The sequence below is a fragment of the Drosophila busckii genome, chromosome 3R (assembly GCF_011750605.1).
Source record: "Drosophila busckii strain San Diego stock center, stock number 13000-0081.31 chromosome 3R, ASM1175060v1, whole genome shotgun sequence".
Lineage (NCBI taxonomy): Eukaryota > Metazoa > Arthropoda > Insecta > Diptera > Drosophilidae > Drosophila > Drosophila busckii.
Window position 1 is genome coordinate 19,656,849 of NC_046607.1, and position 20,560 is coordinate 19,677,408.

The window sequence follows — 20,560 nt, forward strand, 5'->3', positions numbered from 1 at the left end:
TAATGCCTCCAATTTAAAGAGCCATGGCCAACAATTTGTTTCATAAATTTCGAAGCAAGCGACTCAAGCTCATAAAGCAATATTAAATGTTTAAGCTTTAAGTAATTTCTCTATTAACTGCAAATGCGCAGTAATCTAACAAATGTTTATTGTTTGCTTGTGTGTGTATGAACGCGTGTGTGTGTGTAAGCCGCAGTTGGCCTAAATTGTTTTGGAAATAAATAAAAAAAAGCTGCAACATAATACAAATTAATTGCCATCAACTGTTGGCATTAGATACAATTTTATGCTCAAAAACTTAGCGTAGCACTGAACTGACCATTTCCTTGCTAACTGCCCCTTTTTGGGGTTGGGGTTTGGGTTTGGGCTGCGTGGCAAATTAGTAGCTCGTGGGCATTTTAATTGTCTTTTTTTTTTGTAATGCGTCGACTTTGACGCAGCAGCAGCCAAGTTGTGTGCATTAAAAAAATATAAATGAAAATGAATTTATTTATTTTTTACCCTTTTCAAAGCGGCATTAAAAATTGGTAACGACCAAGCGCTTAGTTAAATTGTGCCACGAGGCCGCAGCAACAACAAATGAGAAGAAAGATGTGGGAAGGCAGCCAACAGACTTAACTCATTTAATGTGCCTCTAATGGGATGCAATTTAAATTTTAATTGATTTGACCGGCAAGAATTTTTACAATATTAAAAACACGCCTTTAAACGCCTCAGATTAATTTATTTGGGGCAAACTGACAAACCACAAAAGCAACTGACAACAAACTATGTGCACGCTTTTCTCTTTTTTGGGGGTCTGATTTATTGGCTTAATGCAAGCAAGGGCGAAAAAAAGTTGGCGGCCCAAGTTGCTTGACACCCGCATAAACATGACGCAACAAACCGCAGCAGCCTCAAAAACGCAGCAATGGCAACTGCTGCTGCTGCTGCTGGTCGCTATCACGTATACGCCGCGTGTACCTGCTGAAGCTTGTGCTGTTCGCTTGCAATCATTTCTTAGCTGTTGGCAGCTAATTTATGTGCGCATGCCGCTAAAGAAAATGCTGGCGGTAAAAAGGATACGCCATTTGCCATTTTGTAACGTCTAGCGGCAAAGCAACGAGAGCGGCACAAATGTCAGCGCGCATAAAAATTCGCATTTTAATATTTGCCAGTAAGCTGCAAGCCGCGGCAGCTGATTTGGCCAACCAGCCAGCCACCCGCCCAATTGTTTGCCTGCCAGCCAAGCGCGCATTTTATCTGCGACCAAACAGCTGCCGTTTGTTTGCGGTGCGACGACGACGACGACGGCGACGACGACATCGCGTGTTGACTTTTGCGTCTGAGCCACCTTTCAACTGCAACTAATTTATTTTATTTGCCAGCGCAGGCGACGACGTTGCCAGCCCCAGCTCCAGTCACAGAGTCTGTGGCGCTGTCTCTAAATATGATTCAAAACAAGCATTATAAAATGTATTGCATACAGCAGGGCGCGCGACTGCCGACTGCAATTGCTATAAAGTGCTATAATGTTAAGTGCTATGTGCTGTATGCACGACGCTTGAGCCGCTCGCTGCTCAACCTGTGCTGCTCTCTCTCTCTCTCTCTCTTAGTTGCTGCGCTGTCGCATCATCATCACCAGGCTGTAAATGAGTTTTGTTATCTGCAAGCGAACACAAGCAAAAACAAATTGCATTACTCTTTGGCTGTCTGCAACCAGTAACAACAACAACAACAACAAGCGTCAGCTCCTACCTGCAACGCTGTGCTAACGCTTAGCGGCACCATGCCCAGCATAACAATCGTGTGCGGTCGCTGCGCTGCGTTTAGCATAAAGCCAAACATTTTGCGTTGAGCTATGTTAAGCTCCTGCCAATTAATGCAACATATGCTCTCATATAATTCCTCATACTGTAAATTTGATAGTTAGTTAGTTGATATTCCATATATGTAAACATACTTACAGCGTAGACAATTTTGGTGCCCATAACGCAATAGACAAACATGCTATAGACGCTGACCAGAAAGTAAATGCCCGAGATCAAATGAAAGCCGCCCAGTATGACAACCACAGTGCTAAGCGTGCCAATGCCCGCAGTCAATACTTGCGTTGTGATTAGATTATAGTACAGCTTGTTCACATCGTAACAGTATCTAGCAAAAGTAAGCACACATAATAGATAAGCTGCAGTCTTTGCGCTTTAAAATGCAGCAAAGTCATTGAATTGATTGCAATAGGCAAAACTGTTAAATTGCAATGAGTATTAGTTTAATAAAATTTAATTTATGTGAAATAAACGTTTTAATTATATAATTGCTTGTTAAAAAATGAGCGCGTAATGGTCATAAATAAACAGAAATTACGTCAGAAATATGCAAATATAATAAAAATCAAAATCAATCAAATTTCTTACATAAGTTGCAGTTCTTTTAATTTTTTAAGGCATTTATCATTAATTTTTGTGTACTCATTTATGTAATTTTTAAATATTTTGTTAAGATAAAAATAGCATAAAATATAAATCGAACTTAAGTAAGTCGAACAGCAAATAGTGCAAGACTTTAGAGAGCTGCCAGCATTTATCTCATTGAAGTCTTGTTGTTTGTTTTTAGAAAATAGTTGTGAGCAAACAAAAGTAAACGCTGGTCTATAATTTTATGAGTATTTTGTATTATTTTAGAATTTTTTTCATTCTATTATAACAATAAGTCACCACGAGGAAGTGCAATGGCTGCTCGAGTCAATTGAGGCCGAATCTTTTGGCACAATTGGTTAGAGATTTAGCCAACATTGGTGTGCTGCTGCGCTATGGCTGCGATAATAATGAGAGTATATGTATGAGCAAATTATATTCATATATCTGTAGAAGCCAGAATCGCAATTGGCTAGTCGAGCGCGAGGAACACGAGGAGCTGAGAACAAAGATCTTAAGCGAATCTTCGAATGAGGATGACACCATATGGACAGCAACTGTGGTGTTAAGGTGTTCATCTGCATGATACAGACATGCGAAATAAACATTTAGACGGTTATACGAAAGTTTCATAGAGAGCACTTTATATCGCATGATTGGAATATATGTAGAAAGGAGGTTTGAGATCTGCTCCGTTTGTTTTAGACTCATCGAAAATGTTGTTACCTTTTCGTTAGCTAAACAAATTCAATTCTTATAACTAAACTGTGCTTATTTGCGAACGACCACTGTACTTATGGTGAACTTGCATTTAAGCTTTTGTCTAGATTTTGACGGTTTTTATTTCGATTAAACTCGAATTCAATGCGAAGCTTGTCTAACTATTAATTTAATTTACTTAATAGCTAAACTAATCAGTGCGTAGCTTATGTTCTCACTTACTTGGTAAACTCTTTATGCCATAATATCAAATCAAGCAGCAGGCTATAGAGCTGCTCATCGCCCTCAATCAAGGCGCCCACGCGTGCTGCACGTCGAGCTTGTGATTTTCTTTCGAGTGCTGCATTCAGTTTGTGCGCTTTGATGCGGAAAATATGTGCGAGCGTTAAGATTTGCGTTAATCCACCTAGAACATACAAATCGCCTGCATAGAACCCATTGCCAGCCACAAACATGGAAAACAATTGGGTTAGATATGTGATGGTGAATCCCAGATTGTGCTCCAGCGACACTCCAGGAATTTCAAACTGCATAATGCTCATACGCGTGCCATTGTAGTAGAGCAGCATAAGCGGCGCCGCACTCATGATGGAATAGGACACGTAATAACCGTTGCGTATGAAGCGCATTAATCCTTGCAAACGATCAACGCCCAAGTTAAGCGCCGCCACATAGTCGTCGCCGAGGCGCTCGAACTTTAGAAATGTGTGACGCATGTAGAGAATTTGGCGTTTGATCTCGGGCTGCTTGCGTATAACCATTTGATATTCGCTTATGCCGCGCGCCAGTGCGCCCATCATAATGCACGACTTGAAGGTTTCGCGCCAATCACGCTGCATGCAAATGCAAATCCATAGACTGCAAAATATTGCATAATTAACAATCACAAAGCCCGTTAGCCAAGTGATGAGCGTAAACTTGAAACGCGGCTGCAGCACTGCGAGTCCCACGCGCCTGCCACACAAGTTTATATAGTCAGTGAGTTTGTGATAACGCGCGGCAGGACGCTGCATGTTGACAACTTGCAGTCGAGCTAAGCGCGCTGCCTTTTATAGCCCAACTTAATTGTATTTATAATTCAACTAAATTGCGCAATTTGCGTTCGATTGCAAGGACCTTTAATCGCTCACAGCTGTGCACTACTCAGCAGCACAACAAAACGCAATTAAAACAAAATATTATGTGTAAATTATTTGCGCGCTGTTCATTTTGTTTGTTGTTTTTTAAATAAATACGACAGCAATGCACTTAATTATAACTGCATTGTTGCCATTTGCTTATTTTTACAAGTTATATATTAAATATGAGCGCGCGACAGCTTTTAATATAAATTAAAGTTTTATATGTTTTTCTTTTTTTTTATTTATATTTGCAAGCTACATAATTAATGTGCTTTATAAAGATCAGCGCATTCATTATGTGCGTTAATTGCTGGCCAAGGTTAAAATGAAATAAATAAAAACACAAACTAATTAAATGTTAAAAAATATAAAAAAATAAGCACACAAATGACAACTAACAAATGTTGAAAATATTAAAGCGTTCGATTTGGCTATAAATCAGCAGCACTGTATAATTTATTACTTTTATATTTTAAAAATTGTTTACTTAAGCTAAAAGCATTGCAACATTTTTGAGCTATGCAACAAATTAATGCGCTTTACGTTTCATTATAAATTTGTAAGCAAGTATTTCAATAGAATAAATATTTCGACTGTAACTTTTAATGTTGAAATTGTTTAATTTACAACTCCCTACTAAGCTTTTCATTAAGTATACGCAGCATCGATTTAGCTAATATTAAGTAGTAGCAATAAATCAGTATCACTTTATTATTAAATACAATTTTATATTTTAAAAACTGTTGCTGTCAAAAGTTTACTTAAGCTAAAAGCTTTGCAACATTTTTAGCCTATGGAACAATTAATCCGCTTATCAAATAGTTTTCTGTTTTAAGGTTCTCTTGAGCTTGCATTATTATAAATTTCAATAGAATAATAATTTCAACTGTAACTTTGGTATAAAAATAATAATAATGGCATAATAACATAATTTCAACTGGTTTTATGTTGCAATTGTTTAATTTACAACTCACTACTAAGCTTTATATTAAGTATACGCAGCAACGATTTGGCTAATATGCAATAGTAGCAATAAATCAACAGCACTGTATCATTTATTAATTTTATATATTAAATATTGTTGCTGCCACACCTTTACTTAATCTAAAGGCTTACAACATTTTTAGCCTATGCAACAAATAATGCTTTAATTTATATAGAATATTCAATAGAATATAATTTCGACTCTAGCTGCGGCACTTTGTTTGCACTCAAGCGTTTTATGTTGAAATTGCTTAATTTACAACCCACTACTAAGCTTTTCATTAAGTATACGCCGCATTGTCAGGCTTATGGCCTATTGTTGAGCGCTAGGCAATTCGATCACACACACACATGTCACTTTATTTCCACAGCTACTTCATTGTGTGCTCATCATTATTAATTTCCAAGCTATAAATTTCACTTTGCCACATTCCTAAAGGCCAATTCCAAGCCCAGCACACACACACACACACACACTAATGTTGCTACACCTTTAGCACACGCTTCAATAGCTTTGAGGTTTCCTTAACATTTTTATGTGCTGCTTTTTACTTTTCTTTTTTGTTTGTTATGTTGAACGTTGCTTTGTCTCTTTTGCGCGCAGCTTTTGTTTATGCCCCACAATGGAGAGCGCGCCATTGTGTAGCAGCGTTGCCTGCCCCCCTGCCACACGACGACCATGGGCGAGTGTCTATAAAATGCAATGGAATTTCATATAACACTATATAGTGTGTATATATATCGAGCATGCTTTGTACAATATGCTTAAGCATTTATTATTATTATACTTTTTTAGCTGCTGCTGCGGCATGTGAAAAATGCAAGCAGCAAGCTTGCATGTATGTGTGTGTGTGTGTGTAAAGTTTGATCAATTGAATATGTAGTAGGCGCTTGCTTTAGTTTGGCCTTTGCACTTCCAAGCTCAGGCGACTTCCGTGTTTGTTTAGTTGCGGCAAAAATCTTAAGATTGCAATGTGCGTGTGAAGACTGTCGGCTGCAGCTGCCTGCCACATGTGGCATGAATGGCGGCACGCATCAAAAGCCTGCGTCTGACTGTTTACTTATGTTGCTGCTGTTGCTGCTGCTGCTGCTGCTGCATTGTGTATTGTAATTTTGCTTTAATGGCTTCCGGTTATCAGTGTTTTCCTTTTTGGGCATAATTTTTTGCGCTCGTTTCTTTGGCTGCGTGTCCATAAAGCTTAAGCGCATTGTTCTTTGCCTGATTCTTTTCGTCATGCAAAGAAATTAATAACGCAATCCATTACGCCTCTAATAACAATTCACACATACTATGCACACACATGTGTGCGTGTAAACAAAGCCAGTTCAGCCATTTTAATAACACTAATGTGGCAAGCTAAAGCCTTAAGCGCTCGCTCGTAGCCTTGACCGTACATAGAATCCATCAATATAACGCTTAAAGCTTTACACAGGCGCAATCTTTTAAAGCGACACACACACACGCAAGCAGGCAAATCTATGTTAGCTTCTATTGATAGCCAGGAACGCTGCCCCTTTATGCTACGAACTGTAGCAGTTACCGTTGCTGGCCAACTAATGATGACAAATTTTTATGTGTGCCTTGGTTGGTGTGGGTGTTATGAGTGCAGGCAGCTTGGCTCATCAATCCCTTGCCCATACAGCCCGCTGGCGCTTTATTAATTTGACAGCATCAACAGTGTGGGGGGTGTGTCCTGGTCCTGCTCGTCGGCTCGGCTCAGCTCGTAACGCTAATGATTGAAATGAACTTCAGTGTCAGTTCTTAGGCAGTGTCCAGCTCGCCTAGCCGCCTCTTTCAAGCTTGATTGATGGTTATCACTCACTTGAACGACAAAGCACAACGCACTACAGATTAAATGTGCTAGGTGTGTCATAATTTCCTTTTTTTTTGTGCCTTTATACAAATCACAATGCGTTGCGACATGTTGCTCATGTTCGTTTGCAAATAAAGCCAATTAATAAATTCAACAAACTATGCGCATTTAAAATTCAATTTAATGCATATTTACTTTGCACCACAGCTGCGCTTAATTTCGCTTATAAAAGTTACATAGTTCATTTCTCAGCTGTCAAACAATTAAAACATTTTCACTGCAGACTTTATATTTTTGGATTTTGTTTGCTACAGACGCAGACTGAGTTTGAGTGTTGGAAACATTGAACAATTGGCGGAAATGGCAACGTTTAGCTGCCGCTGTCTAACAGCAAGCAGCTTTGTGGGCAACTCTATAGCTGTGTGTGTGTGTGTGTGCGACGTAATGAGCGCCAACTTATTTTAAAATAACAGCAAAGGCGCGGGGCGCACACCTGACGACCCATTTGTGTGGGCGTTGTTACTCCACTCACTAAAAAGTCAAAAACTCAAACAATTGTAGGCCAACAACATGGCAAAGAGCAAAAGTACCGCTGAGAGCGCAGCAAGCAAACAAACTCAATTCCAAGCTTAAGGGAAATTTACTCATTGAGCTTGTAAAGCGTGAGCTGCTGAATGGAAGTATAAGAGTATAAGAGTGAGCGTAGTAGGGAAATTTTAGCAAGGGAAATTAAGTAGCTTTGAATTATTTTTAACGGCAGCTGCAAACTTGTTGACTTAACTATAAAAAAAATACAATTCAGACAATTAATATAAATAAGTAACTAATTTATTAAAGTAGCTGCGTCGGCTGCAGCTTTATTGTTTATTATGTATTTTTAATACACAAATTGTTGCAAATTAAAAGTATTTTGTGTGTGTGTGTGTGTGTGTGTGCGGCATAACATAAATGCCTATGTGAATTATTAAAATAAAAGCTAAACGGAAATATAACAAAGGCTCAACAACATTTATGACAGGAAAACGCGAAACGCGCCAAAGCACAAAAGAGATTGGCCCAGGCACGCATCTAAAACGAGATATGCCATGCCGGAAATAAATGCCACACACATACACATAAACAGTAGTCGAAAAATGTACGCACACACACACACACACAAATACACTGTAGTGTTTACATACGGGCAATTCAAGATCCGTTCTAAGTAGGCTTCATTTGGCAAGGCAAACAAAAAAAAATCAAAGCTGCAAGCATAACAAATGATAGACTAGCAGTTATGCTATAAAATATAAAATTTAATTACTAAATGTTTGTTATATATAGCCATAATATGCGTTGATTTAAATACGTTGCTGCGTATACTTAATATTATGCATACCTGCGCTATGAGCTGAAGCTTATGTAAGTAGTTGCTGCTGCTTGTGCCTAGCACAAGTTAAATACAAATATGCATGTAAACAAGCATCTACTTAAGCAGCTTCCAACACTCGCCCATTGCTGCTGCTGCTGCTGCTTGTGCCTGCCTTTCAGTATATTAATGTTCATTGAAGCGATCAAAATCAAGTCGACTACGGCTAATGCTACGCACAATTTTTTTGCTGCTGCTGCTCGATCCTGTGAACTTTTGCTTGTTATTTGCAATTTGCTACAGCAACAACAACAACAGCTTTTGATTTTATATGGCAGGCAGTTTTGTTTGTTTTGCCCTCTTACAACGCTATTTTTTTTTTTTTTAAGGTCGTTTACAGCAAACATTTCGTCAGTGGCACAAGACGTGCTGAAGCTGCTGGCGTTTGGGCAAATGTATGTTATTATTATGGCCCAGACCCATGTTGTTAACTAACCATACGTAAACGCACATAATTTTGCATTGTTTTTGGCTTTAGCATAAAAACGGATTTGTGAAATCGCTTGGAAAAAATATAATCAAAATTGACTTACAAAGCGGCCAAAGTAATTATGCGGTTGGTGGGCGCTGCAATTGCTGCTGACAACTAGAAAAATTGCTTTACTTTTATTACAATTGTTAGCCTGTGCCAATTACTTACATTGCTTTCACTAATATATGTTATTATTATTGCTGTAGTTACTAGTTAGTTACAATTTTAGTTACCAGCTTGGCTTATTTGCTTTGGCTGCTGCTGGGCACTTGTCATTTTCAATATTTTATGATTGCTGCCATTGAACTCAGCATGAGACGCACATAAATTCAAAGCTTGGCCAACAATGCAGCAAAATGTTGTATGCCAACCCCACGCGCGAAGACAAAACTGCAGAAATAAAAAAGGGAAAACTACGTACACATCATCATTGTCAATTGCCGGATGTGCTGCTACTGCTGTTGGCTCGGCCTTTGCCAACTGTATTTGTAGTAGTGCAGAGTATGAGCGACAAAAATTGAGACTGAGAATATGGCGGCGGCGGCGAGGCGAGCAATCGCTGCTGCTGTATTCATTGTTGCCACGTAATTGCATTTCGCTATCGCAGATATTTATAGCTCCACTCGGTCAAGAGCAGCAGCAGCATACTGGTGGCCATACTTTGGCAGCAACAGATTTTTCTACTGCTACTCTATGTTACGTTTTTTTTTTTTTGTTGTGCGCAGCAAATGCGGTCAACCGCAAAAGCGCAGCAAGCGCCACAGCAAAGTCGTTACAAGGATAAGAGCGTTAGAGCGAGCGCATTGCTACTTCCAGCGGCAGCAACAGCAGCTGGGCATTAGTTCTGGCCAGGCAAATAAAAATAAGCAATGCCTGTGCTACGCTTTGTCATTGCTGTTGCTACAGCTGCAACTGTTGTTGTTGTCATCATGAAGCAGATTGAACAGCAAGGCACTGAGCATCGAACATTGTCATTGAGCTGACTTGCGCTGTTGAAGACATGCAAGTTGTATAGCATCTGTGTGTGTGTTTTTTTTCTCTCTTTTCCAGCTGCTCTTATGCCACTTGCGTTATACGTCAAGCACTTGCCAACTGCAGCGCATTAGTGGCCTGCTTAACAATGACCCAAAGGCAGCAAAAGGGCCAAAGCTGATATTCAATAGTCCACTTGGCCTGCAGGCCGAGCTTATGCCGCTGCGTGCAGCTGATAAGTCAAGTCGGCAAGTCTAACTAAGGACAGATTAGCCAAATCAAAAGGCAAGTCGTATACGCAATATAGTTTGGTTACAAAGTGAGCAACTAGCAGCTGCTTTAAAAGCTGTAAAAAATATAACTTGGCTAGCATTAATATATAAACAATTATTAATTAATTCATTTTTATAATATAACTTACAATGTGAATTAATTTAGCTACATATGCATGGAAAGGCAGCAGCTTAATTTAAATAAGAAATCTAAATATTCTAGTTAAAAAAACTACATAACTAACTCAGCCGCAGTGCGCGTAAACAACATTTTATTAAAGTCTAAAATGAATTGCATACAATTAATGCTAATTAAAATAAAATATATGCCATTTACTTTGAATATTACAAAATTTACTTAGTCAGAGTGCGCCTAGCGTTGAATTTTATATAAAACGCTATTAAAAACTTCAAGCATTTTGTGCTTAGTTAAGAAATTCCATTATTAAACATATGCTTACATTATTTTTTGATTGAATTAGTGCAACTTATTGCGCTCAATAAATAAAATACAAAGCCAAAGCTGTTGGTTTACAAGCAGCTGTGATTTTTGCTTGCATCTAAAAGTAGGCTACACTTTCTCTATACTCTATGCTAAATTTGCCTAATCAACTGGCCACTGCTCAGTTACACAGTTTATTTGTAGTTTGAAACTCTACCTGCTGTTGCTGCTGCTGCTGCTGCCACCAGCGGCAATTGGCATATAAATTTGACAATACACACACTTAGACACACACATGCACTCATATGTGTGTGTGTAGCAACATGTAAATGTTATTGCAAGCATAATTTGCTTGGCTAGCGTTGCTTGCTGACTGTTGTTGCAATTGCAGTTGCAGTTTTTGCACGTTATACGAGCCATTTGCAGCAGCAACTTGTACATGCAACTGCAATGCGGCAGTTGCTGTTGCTTTTTCCTTTTGGTCTGGCTGCCTGACTTTGGTAATTGCCTTTATATTGCTGCTGGGCAAGGCACAAGTCAAAGTTGTAGCTTCAAAAAATGTTTGTTGCTAAAAATAACAATGCATAATTTACAATGTGTGTGTGCCCAAAACTGTCTCTCTGCCAAAAATAATAAATAGTTGCAAGTATGCGTAAGAGAGAGTTAAACTCAGTGCATTATTGTTGCATTTTTCTAACATGTTGAGGCTGCTGCTGCTGCTGCTGTTGCTGTTGTTGTCATTAGCCGTTGTACAAATAATTTACAACGCCACATGCACTTCGATAACTAACCATTGTGTCTGTTGCCGTCTGCCCAGCGCCTGGCTAGACCACAACAGGACAACAGGACAGCACTAAGGTTTGTTTGTTGCATGGCCTCACTCGTTTGTGCTTTGGGGCATGTGCTCACTTATTGATTTCAATTAACATGCAACAGCATGTCTCTTTTGTATACGCACACACACACACACACACATATATATGCATGCATTGTGTGTGTGTGTGCGACAGTTTGTGGCACATGCTACTGCTGCTCGCTTTTCAATCTCTTGGCTGTGGCTAATGTTACACTTGTGCATCGTTTGGAGCGAGTTCTTTCAATAATTATCAATTTTGTGTAAGTTAAGCCTATTTTGCTACACATTGTTTACTTACTTGTGCTTGTAACGCATACAGTGCGTATACGTGCTTTTTAGGCTACAATAAATACATTTTTATTTTTCATTTTATTTTTTACTGTCTACTATATACATTTGATTTTATTGTTTGTTCTTGTTGTTGTTGTTATTATTTTTCTTCTTGGCATTTCGTTTGGTTAATAAGTTAAATTTGACTTTGTTGCCAGCGCAACAAAAATGCATGGAGCGCTTACTCAATACTTAAAAATTATAACTTTTGTTTTTTTCCAGATTCCATGCACTTTAGCTGTTGTTAGGTTCGACTGTTTTGTTATATTTAATTCCACTGTATTTCCTCAGTCTTTGTAGTCAACTGTTGTCATATGTGTGTGTCTGTGTGTGTGTGTGTGTGTGTGACTTCATCATTAAAAGCCAAGTTTTTTCAAGGCCTTAAGGTCTACATCGCCATAGTAATCCTCGCTATGAAATGAAAATTGTTATTATTAAATTGTATATAAAGTTAGTAACGTATACGTAATATTTGGCGCACTTTATAGCTAATTAAATTTGAGTTTTTGGCTTTTGTTAGCACAAATCATAATTAAAAATAATTACATTAGCCTCGGACTGCATACGAAGCTAACGCTGCTGATGAAAAGGCGAAGGATTAAAAGAATACAGCTGCCCTTGTTAGTAGCTCGCAGCTCGGCAAACAATAAATAAATTGAAGCACACAAGCAGTAGCAGTACGTGTACGCGCAAGGACATGTACGACAGGACATGTGCTAGCGCACAAAAAGCGCAAAGCTATTAAATTAAATTATATAAATGGCATTAGTTGAAAAAATAGAACAATGGGGCAAGGCGCTGGTTACAGCAATTGCGTGAGCTGCAGCAAATATGACAGACAAGCTTATGAGCATGTGTGTGTGTGTGTGTGTGTATTGACAGCCTGCGCTGCTTGTATTTGTAGTGCGTTTATATCATCATTAAAATTAATTAAAGTCAAAACGCTAAAAGGATTTCATTGCCAGCGCAGACGACAAGCGACAACGAGACTTGCAATGTGGCTATTATAGCTGCTGCTGCTGCTGCTAGTTGTCTATGTGTGTGTGTGTGTGTGTGTGTGTGTGTGTGTGCTGTGGTCTAGCTGCAGTGGTTGCGCATTTGCTGGACTCTGCATTGAGTTCAGCAAGTTGTCTCTAACTTTGTTTAATCATTTTTGTTTATAAAACACTTTTATGTGCTTTGCGTTTTGTGAGCCCTCGCTCTGTCTCTTACTAACGCTGTCTCTTTCTATTAAAACTGTTAACCATAAGCAACAGCGCTATGCACTTACATTAGCTTTACAGGTAACTTTTAATTGGCAACAGTGGCAGCAGCTAAATCCCTTTCACTGAAAGAAATGACAACTAGTTTTGTGGCCAATGCCTGTTAAGGCTCTTAGCTTTTTATGCGTTGCACACACACCAACAAACACACAGCAACACACACACAGTATTGCAATTTGTGCGTTGCTTGCGTTAAAAAATTTTTATAATTTTTATTTAATTAGTTTCGAAAACTCTTTGAGAAATTTCGCTGAGCATGACTGAGGTATGTGTCGAAACCATAAACGCACGTAAATCGCACAAAGACACACACACTAACACACACACACACTCAAACCCTTGCTCACTGACTCACATACTTAAAATTACGTAGCACAAGTAAAGTTTGTCGGCTTTTATGATTTAGTAGTACGGCCTCTCGTCTACTACACACACAACTTTGCTGCCCACACACACACACACTGTCTATGTGTATATGTTTGTTCTGCCTGCAATTGTGTTGATAATTTGGAAAATTCATTTAAAGTTTTTGTATCGCGTTTTTGTTTATAGAATCTAATGAATAATTAACAAAGTTCTTGTGCATTTCAAAAGATGTCAACGACGACGTCGACAGCATTGAGCGAGCGAGACAGCGAATGCGAGACTTCCTGCTTTTGGTCGGTCGAAAAGGCTGCCAACTTTTCATTTTGCGACAAATATGTTTGGCTTCAGTGAAAACTTTTCTGTTTACTTATTATTTGCAGACGCTCCGACTACGACTACGACTTCGCTCAGATATGAACCCAGAAAATAGCGCAAATATATATGCATGCCCAACTTATGTGCGCCCCCCCCACCCCCAACTGGTAGTAAAATTATAAATAATTTACGAGTGTTTACGACTTTTTCGTGCGTTTTCTGCTGAAATATGCTTTTGACTTTTGCTGCAGCTTTAAATTCAACAAACTTGGCCTTGGCAATAATATTTGTGATATGAAAACAAGTTGTACGTTTTTTTCGATTTTTGTGTATATTTTTTTGTTGTTTGTTTTTTTACGTATAAAATAAAATTATAAACTTATAAACAAAGATCACTTAAATGTACAAATCTCTCAATTTAACGCTTAATTTTGAAAGATTAATTCTTTCCTCGATGTGTTCTCTACTATTTTGCGCAATTTTGTTGCTAATTTTGCTGCCTAACAACAATTTAAGTGAAAAAAAAAATAGTTTGAAAAAGTAGTAGTAGAAAAAGTAGAAGTTAAAGTGAATTTATGATTTGAGAGAAGAGCAGGAAAGTTGGGCAGGGTATTTGAGCTGTTGATATTGTTGTTGTTTAACTATTGTCATAGTATTTGATGTTGTTTAGTTATTTGTTTTTAATTTTTTATATTGTTTTTTGTATTTGTTTTATTGTTATTTTGTGTGTTTATGAGGAAGTGGAAGGAGCTTTGGTTTTGTTCTTAGTGCGACCTTCAGTGTTCACTCCAGCAAGAAGTTCGCTTTTGCGGATGCTCTTCAAATCCAGATCACCATAGTAGTCTTCGCTGTAATTGTAAAAGGGACGAGGCAAAGATATATGTGAGAATAGATCAAGAGCTATGTAAATGTATTGAGTGCGTGCGTGTGTGTGATAAACATGCGTGTGAAGTGTAGAGTAGAGTAGAGTGGAGTAAATAGTTAAGGACAGCGCCTAATTAATTTCGTTTGAACAAACTGTTAGTCAAGTGCAAAGTGTGGGCGTGGCTCAAAACTCAAAACGCGCTAACAAAAGCCAAATCAAACAAATGCAGCCAATAATTGTGTAAACGGGTATAACAAGCAGCTTATATTAAAATAAAAGAAATGCACAACTTACCAGCCGGGAACATCCTCGGGATCCTCGCAGTTGCCAGTGCCATCGCTATCACCAATTTTGAATACAGTGCCAATGGGGCAGCCATACTCGCGAGCAACGCCCTCCAAGCAAATGTAATATTTACGGCAATCCTCGGGATGTGCATGACGCGAGAATGAGCCAGTGTTGGCCAATTCACCAGCAGCGGGGCAGGCAAAGCCATTGGCAACTTCTGCATAGAGAAGAGCGAGATAATGAGTAATGAATCAGCTATAATTGCTTAGCCTGTGACTCACCTTCATTCTTGCACTCTGGCACTTGATCAGCCCACATGCAAACACGCGCATCACGATCGTAAGCCAAGCCGGGAGAGCACTGATATCTAGAGGGTTCACCGTTCCAGCAGTTCCAGAAAACATCGCATTTGTTCTCATCGGGGAAAATGCCATAAAGGCGAGAGCAATGAGGCGTAGCAATTGGTGGCTCTGCATTAATTAAAAACGATGAGCACACAGACTCAATTATAAGCTGCAAGTTTGGCTTACCCAACTCTGAGCGTTCACCGCACTCAACGTTATGCAGATAGTCGCAGTTCTCCGTCAAATATTTGGAGTCTGTAGCATCAAAGGCCAAACCATTGCCGCAAGTCTTGAGCTCGGAAACGCCATTGTCGCATTTCCAGTATTTATCGCAGGATGTCTCATGTGGATAGAAGCCAAAGTCGTCTGGGCATTTGAAGCTCTGTTGGGCCACAGCTAAAAAGTTAAGGTTGTTGTACTTTATGAGTTAAATTTGTCATTTTAATGCTTAAAGCACATACACTTTAAAGTCGCTCTGACTGTCTGACTGACTTTTGGCTGCCAATAAATCTCGCTCATGCAACAGAGACAGAGACAGCGACTCAAGTGATACGCCAGACGCAACGCAACGTGTTGTTGACAGCTCAGGGCCAACTGCATTTACTTTTTTTTTCACATGCTTTTGTTTATTTTATTATTTTTTTTGTATTTTGGGGCAGATGAAATTACAGAGTTGAAGCACCTGAAATGCGCCACCAAGGACTTAGGTTGAGCCTAGTGCTATCTCGCTTGCACACACTTTTGCTCACTTTGCTGCTGGCAAACCACAAAGCGTAACGAACTAAATTGCATTTATACACCTAACTAATGTGGTATTGCCACTGAGCTCTGCACTGAGCTGCAATTTCCATTTCAATTTCAATTTCATTGCATTTTATTTAAAATCAAACGACACTCAAACAACAAATAATTACAAGCTAGCAAAATGAGCAATTTCTGACCCTGAACCGACTATGCGCTCTCGCTCTCTCGCTCTCTCACTCTCACGCTGTGTGTGCGTTAATCTAATTGCAAAGCCACAAAACTGCGGTTACGCTGCGTATGCTCAATCAAAAGTGCACTTCAACGTTTGCGTTGATAAACACGCCTAATCAAAAAAAATGTATATATAATATAAATGGAAATGCCAATGAGCCTGCTCATGGCTCAAATGCAGCGCATAGTGCGTTGCAATTTACGTTGATGTATAAACTAAAACTAAATCAAATAACAAACATCAAACTAGAGAGAGAAAGACCCAGCAGTAAGTAAATGGCTACAGTTGCACTAGTTGGTGGCGGATTGGTAGCTAATGCTACAAAGTAGAAAATAAGCTAAGCTAATTTAACTGCTTAATTTGACTGCTGAACTAACTTTATATATAAAAAGCTACTGCAGGGCTGAATTTGTTGTAAATCAAAATCGCTGGCGCTTATAAAATTATTTGCAGAATTTAATTAAAATCTTTGTTTAGCTTTGGCATTTATTATTTATATGCGCACACACACAAACAAAAATCAAATGTTGTTTGCCCAGCGCATTGTTAATTACAGCCAAATATTGTTTATAGTAAACTAAGGCTGAGTTTTAATTGCTTTTTAAAATATGAGCTGCGTTTATTAAGCAGCTCAGCTGTGCAGTCAAACAAATATCATTGCCACATGTGGCAAACACAAAACTTGCCACAGCACTTAGCTGCAGCAAAAGAAAACTAAGCACATGCTAACGTTTGTAATAATTTACAACTATGCAACAAATAGAGAAAGAGAAACAAACAGCAGCAAGCAATGGAAATTTTTCGCCAGCAGCAGCAAACACTTGCAATAGCCCAGAGGCCGCAGCACTAATGCGCTTACATGTGTGTGTGTGCCTGTGTGTGTTGGTTGCACTTTTGCCCACAGTAATGATTACGTTGTGTGTGTGTGTGTGTGTGTCGCGCAGTGTAAATACCACATGTTAACTAAACAATTACCTAGCAAAAGTGTTTACTAGCCAGCAGTGCGTATGCGTTATAAATTTAATGCGCAAGTTTTGCTAGAACTTTCGTTGTAAGCTGGCGCGACTAACGCTGTTTAAATCAACAAATATTTTTATTGCTGCTTAAGCTGATGTCATAGTTAAGAACTTTTGTTATACGCAAACTGCTAAATGAAAACGAAAGCATAACACACTGTCAGACTAGTAGGCCACAAGTTGGCTTAGAGCTGAAACCAGTTGCAAACCAGTTTCAGCATTTAAGCCACGTTTTTAAAGTTTAGGCGTTGGTTCTTTCCGGCCGGCACTGGGCCACACCTTGGACAGCGTCATAAAATTGGCAGCATGTTTGTTTGCTCTTTGGCAATAATTGTTTTTATCTATCAGCGCTTAATTATGTTGCTGCTATTGTTGCATAAACAATGCAGCGCAGTTGTATTTAAATAATAAATTTGTATTGACATCAACAGTAAAATGCGGCGCCATGTCTCTCTTATTGTTGTTGTCCATTAACATAATCATTTAATTAACCAAAAAAATGTGCAGCGCAAAAAACTGATATTGAAATTGAATTAATTTATGTTTTCACTTAAATGACAGACATTGTCAAGATGCAAATAATAGTGAAAAGCAAATGCATAATAAATTTAATGCGATTATTTATGCACAACAAAGCCAAACCAATTAAGCGCAGCTTAATGTCTGCTAATTGCTCAAAAGTTAATGCTCAATTGAGTTTCAAGACAAGCGCATACATCATAATATTGCTGTCAGTGCTATCAGCAATATCTTAATGTAAGTTGCAATTGCATTGCCTGACAAATCGTGGCAAATTTGCATACGTGGCATGCCACATACATAAATATGAATATCAACAACAAGCTACAGCGTGCATTGAACCGCGAGGCAAAGACTGACGATTCCAGTGAAAAGCACTTGCCACTGTTTAGCTGCAATCAAAATGCTACTCTTTGGCTTTGGGGGCGCGCTACCTTGCAACAACAATAGGTGTCTGCCGCGCTGTGGCACTTGTAACTATCTATCTATCATGTTAGCCTGTGGCTTGCTGTTGTCGTCGAGACATTGTCGGCCATATAAATCAAGAAAATTGCTGACATTTAAGCACGTTTCATTTCATTTCAGTCTTGTCTTGATATTTACACAGCCAAACACTTTGGCAACATTTCCGCTGCTGCTGCTTCTGCTGCTTCAAACCAAAATACAAACGTCATTTTTATTGTTTTGCATACAACAGCGCGAACCGTTGCCATAATGATATTTAAATATTTACCCATGGGGCTGGGGCTGTATGTAGGTTAATCTGGCCTATTGCCATTGTTTAGCTTTGTGTGGCTAGAACTTTGTTTTGTCTGTCGTCACTGTTGGCGTCATAAATCCTTTTAGCCTTGCCAGTCAGTCAAACTTATGCGCGCTGAAGCTACAAAACTTATAGATTTATTTTCAAATTTAACGCATCGTTGACAGCGTGAGAGGCGGCGCCACAACTAAAACGCACGTTGCAAATACAAAAGTTGCATGCAAATTGACTGCAGCGCATTTTTGTTGCGCCTTTTTGCGTTACTGCTGTGCAAACAGTTGCCAGTTAACATAAATCAATGCTGATAGCCTGCCTAATGCGTCTGTGTGTGTTTGTGTGTGTGTCTTGGTGGCATGCCACAGCGGCTGCTTGTTGAACAATTTCATTTGATTTTGTTGCCAATGCTGATACACTAAACCGCAGCAGCACAAAAAACCAAAAGCAAATAGTTTGACGTATGCGGAAATTTATTAAGCAACGAATTTTTGCTTTGTGTTTAACACTGTGATTAGCATGTTTATGTTAACTTAACTGTGTGCAATTGTTTATTGTTGCATAACCAGCAGCAGCCAACAAATTGGCAACTTGAACTTGACCATGCAACATGCAACTCTTGTTAAGTTTAATAACTTTTACGCCTTGTTAAACGTGCGGCAATTAAATTTTAAGTGCAGCACAACAAAAATGCAAAGCACGCACCGAAAGTAAAGCGTAAACAATTTTTAGACGGCAAAGCTCAAAGCTCAAACAAGTTTGTTGTGCGTTTTGGCTCGCCTTAAAAAATTCTTGTCTAAAACGCAATAAGTATTTGTTAAAAAGCATTTCAATGTCAATGTCAATAAAAATTGCGTTATGTAAATTATAATTTTAATTTAATAAAAGACAAGCTATAACTTAAGGCAATTAAAAAGCAGCAGCAGCAGCAATAATAACAAACAACAACAACAACATCTACATATTTAATTGCAAAATCAACGAAGCCGAAACAGACAACAGCAAAAAACTGTTGTAACTTCTTTTAAGGCGTTGCCCCAAAAACTAAAGAAAAAAAAAAACTAAAGCTAATGTAATCGAAGCTAAGCAATAGATACAGCTACAGATACGAAAGACTTGGCTGTCTGTCTGTCTGTCTGTCTAACTTGCAAATGCAAGTTTACGTGTCGGGTTGCTGCAAAAACAAAAACCTGACCGCTCTACTGGCTTTTGGCTCTGGCGCTGACTGTTTCTGGTTTGAATTACGCTTTTGCATTTGATTTTAGTTATTGTTGCTGCTGTTGTTGTTGTGTTCCGCCTTCGTTTCTTTCTCTATGCTTTTTGGGTAGTAAAAGTAGAGCAGCTGTAGGTGATAGTCGAAGTCGATTACGCGTTGCACAAGCAACAAAACAACAAAACAACAAATGTTATAACACACTCTCGTTTTAAGCACATTGTTTTCGTTTTCTTTTTGCTTTTTGTATATTGTAGTTTGTCTATAGAGATTTAACACTATTGTGGTGGCGACTGTTGCTGCTGTTGCTTCAAGTGTCCTTCAGCAAGTTGCAAGTTGCTTGCGGGCGCTTGCGCAATGTGCTATGTGCTATTTGTTTGTTAACATTAAATACATACCGGCTCCGAATAATGCCACAAATACAACTAAAAATCTCTTCATTGTGTGTTGTGTGTTGTCTGTTGTTGTTTTTTTTTTGTTTTTTAAACGCGTTACGTAGGCGCGAGGGGAGTTTATAGCACTTGAACTGAAAACTTGTTGGGCGCACCACTTGGGACCGACGACTTGTGTGGAACTGTGTGTGGCTGTGGCTAGTGCGGTAGCTTTTTATACCGCTGCGCATGCGCGACAGTCGCGGCGAACAATCCAGACGTTGTTCAGTCGACGGCGGCAGCGCAGCGCGCGTCAGCTGCGCAGTTTGCGTTCACTTGCAACGGTACAAAACACAACGCGCAATAGCTAAAAAGCACTCATAGCAATCAGCTTTAGTCAGCGCCAGTGCTGCGCTCTCGCTCTCGCTCTAACTGTGCAGCGCTGCCGCTCACGCTACAGCTACAGCTGCCTGCCTTTCGCTCT

General features: G+C 39.1%; 2 protein-coding genes across 3 annotated transcripts; both read right to left on the reverse strand.

Annotated features, from left to right (window-relative positions):
- Positions 1–1,556: 1,556 nt before the first annotated feature.
- Positions 1,557–4,129, reverse strand: LOC108601416 (putative odorant receptor 83c). The gene is made up of 4 exons (XM_017989315.1): positions 3,339–4,129; positions 1,947–2,136; positions 1,738–1,893; positions 1,557–1,645 (listed from the first exon to the last, which is right to left on the reverse strand). Exons 1-4 carry the CDS (start codon positions 4,127–4,129, stop codon positions 1,592–1,594), a joined length of 1,191 nt encoding a protein of 396 aa, XP_017844804.1. The 3' UTR covers positions 1,557–1,591.
- Positions 4,130–11,863: 7,734 nt separating this feature from the next.
- Positions 11,864–20,291, reverse strand: LOC108603442 (protein obstructor-E). 2 transcript variants are annotated; one of them, XM_017992268.2, is made up of 5 exons: positions 20,104–20,291; positions 15,414–15,623; positions 15,165–15,353; positions 14,890–15,100; positions 11,864–12,198 (listed from the first exon to the last, which is right to left on the reverse strand). In XM_017992268.2, exons 1-5 carry the CDS (start codon positions 20,144–20,146, stop codon positions 12,144–12,146), a joined length of 708 nt encoding a protein of 235 aa, XP_017847757.1. In that variant the 5' UTR covers positions 20,147–20,291; the 3' UTR covers positions 11,864–12,143. The 2 variants fall into 2 exon arrangements, with proteins under 2 accessions (XP_017847757.1, XP_017847755.1); XM_017992266.1 differs by lacking the exon at positions 11,864–12,198 and adding an exon at positions 14,460–14,578 and having other exon boundaries at positions 20,104–20,290.
- Positions 20,292–20,560: the final 269 nt, after the last annotated feature.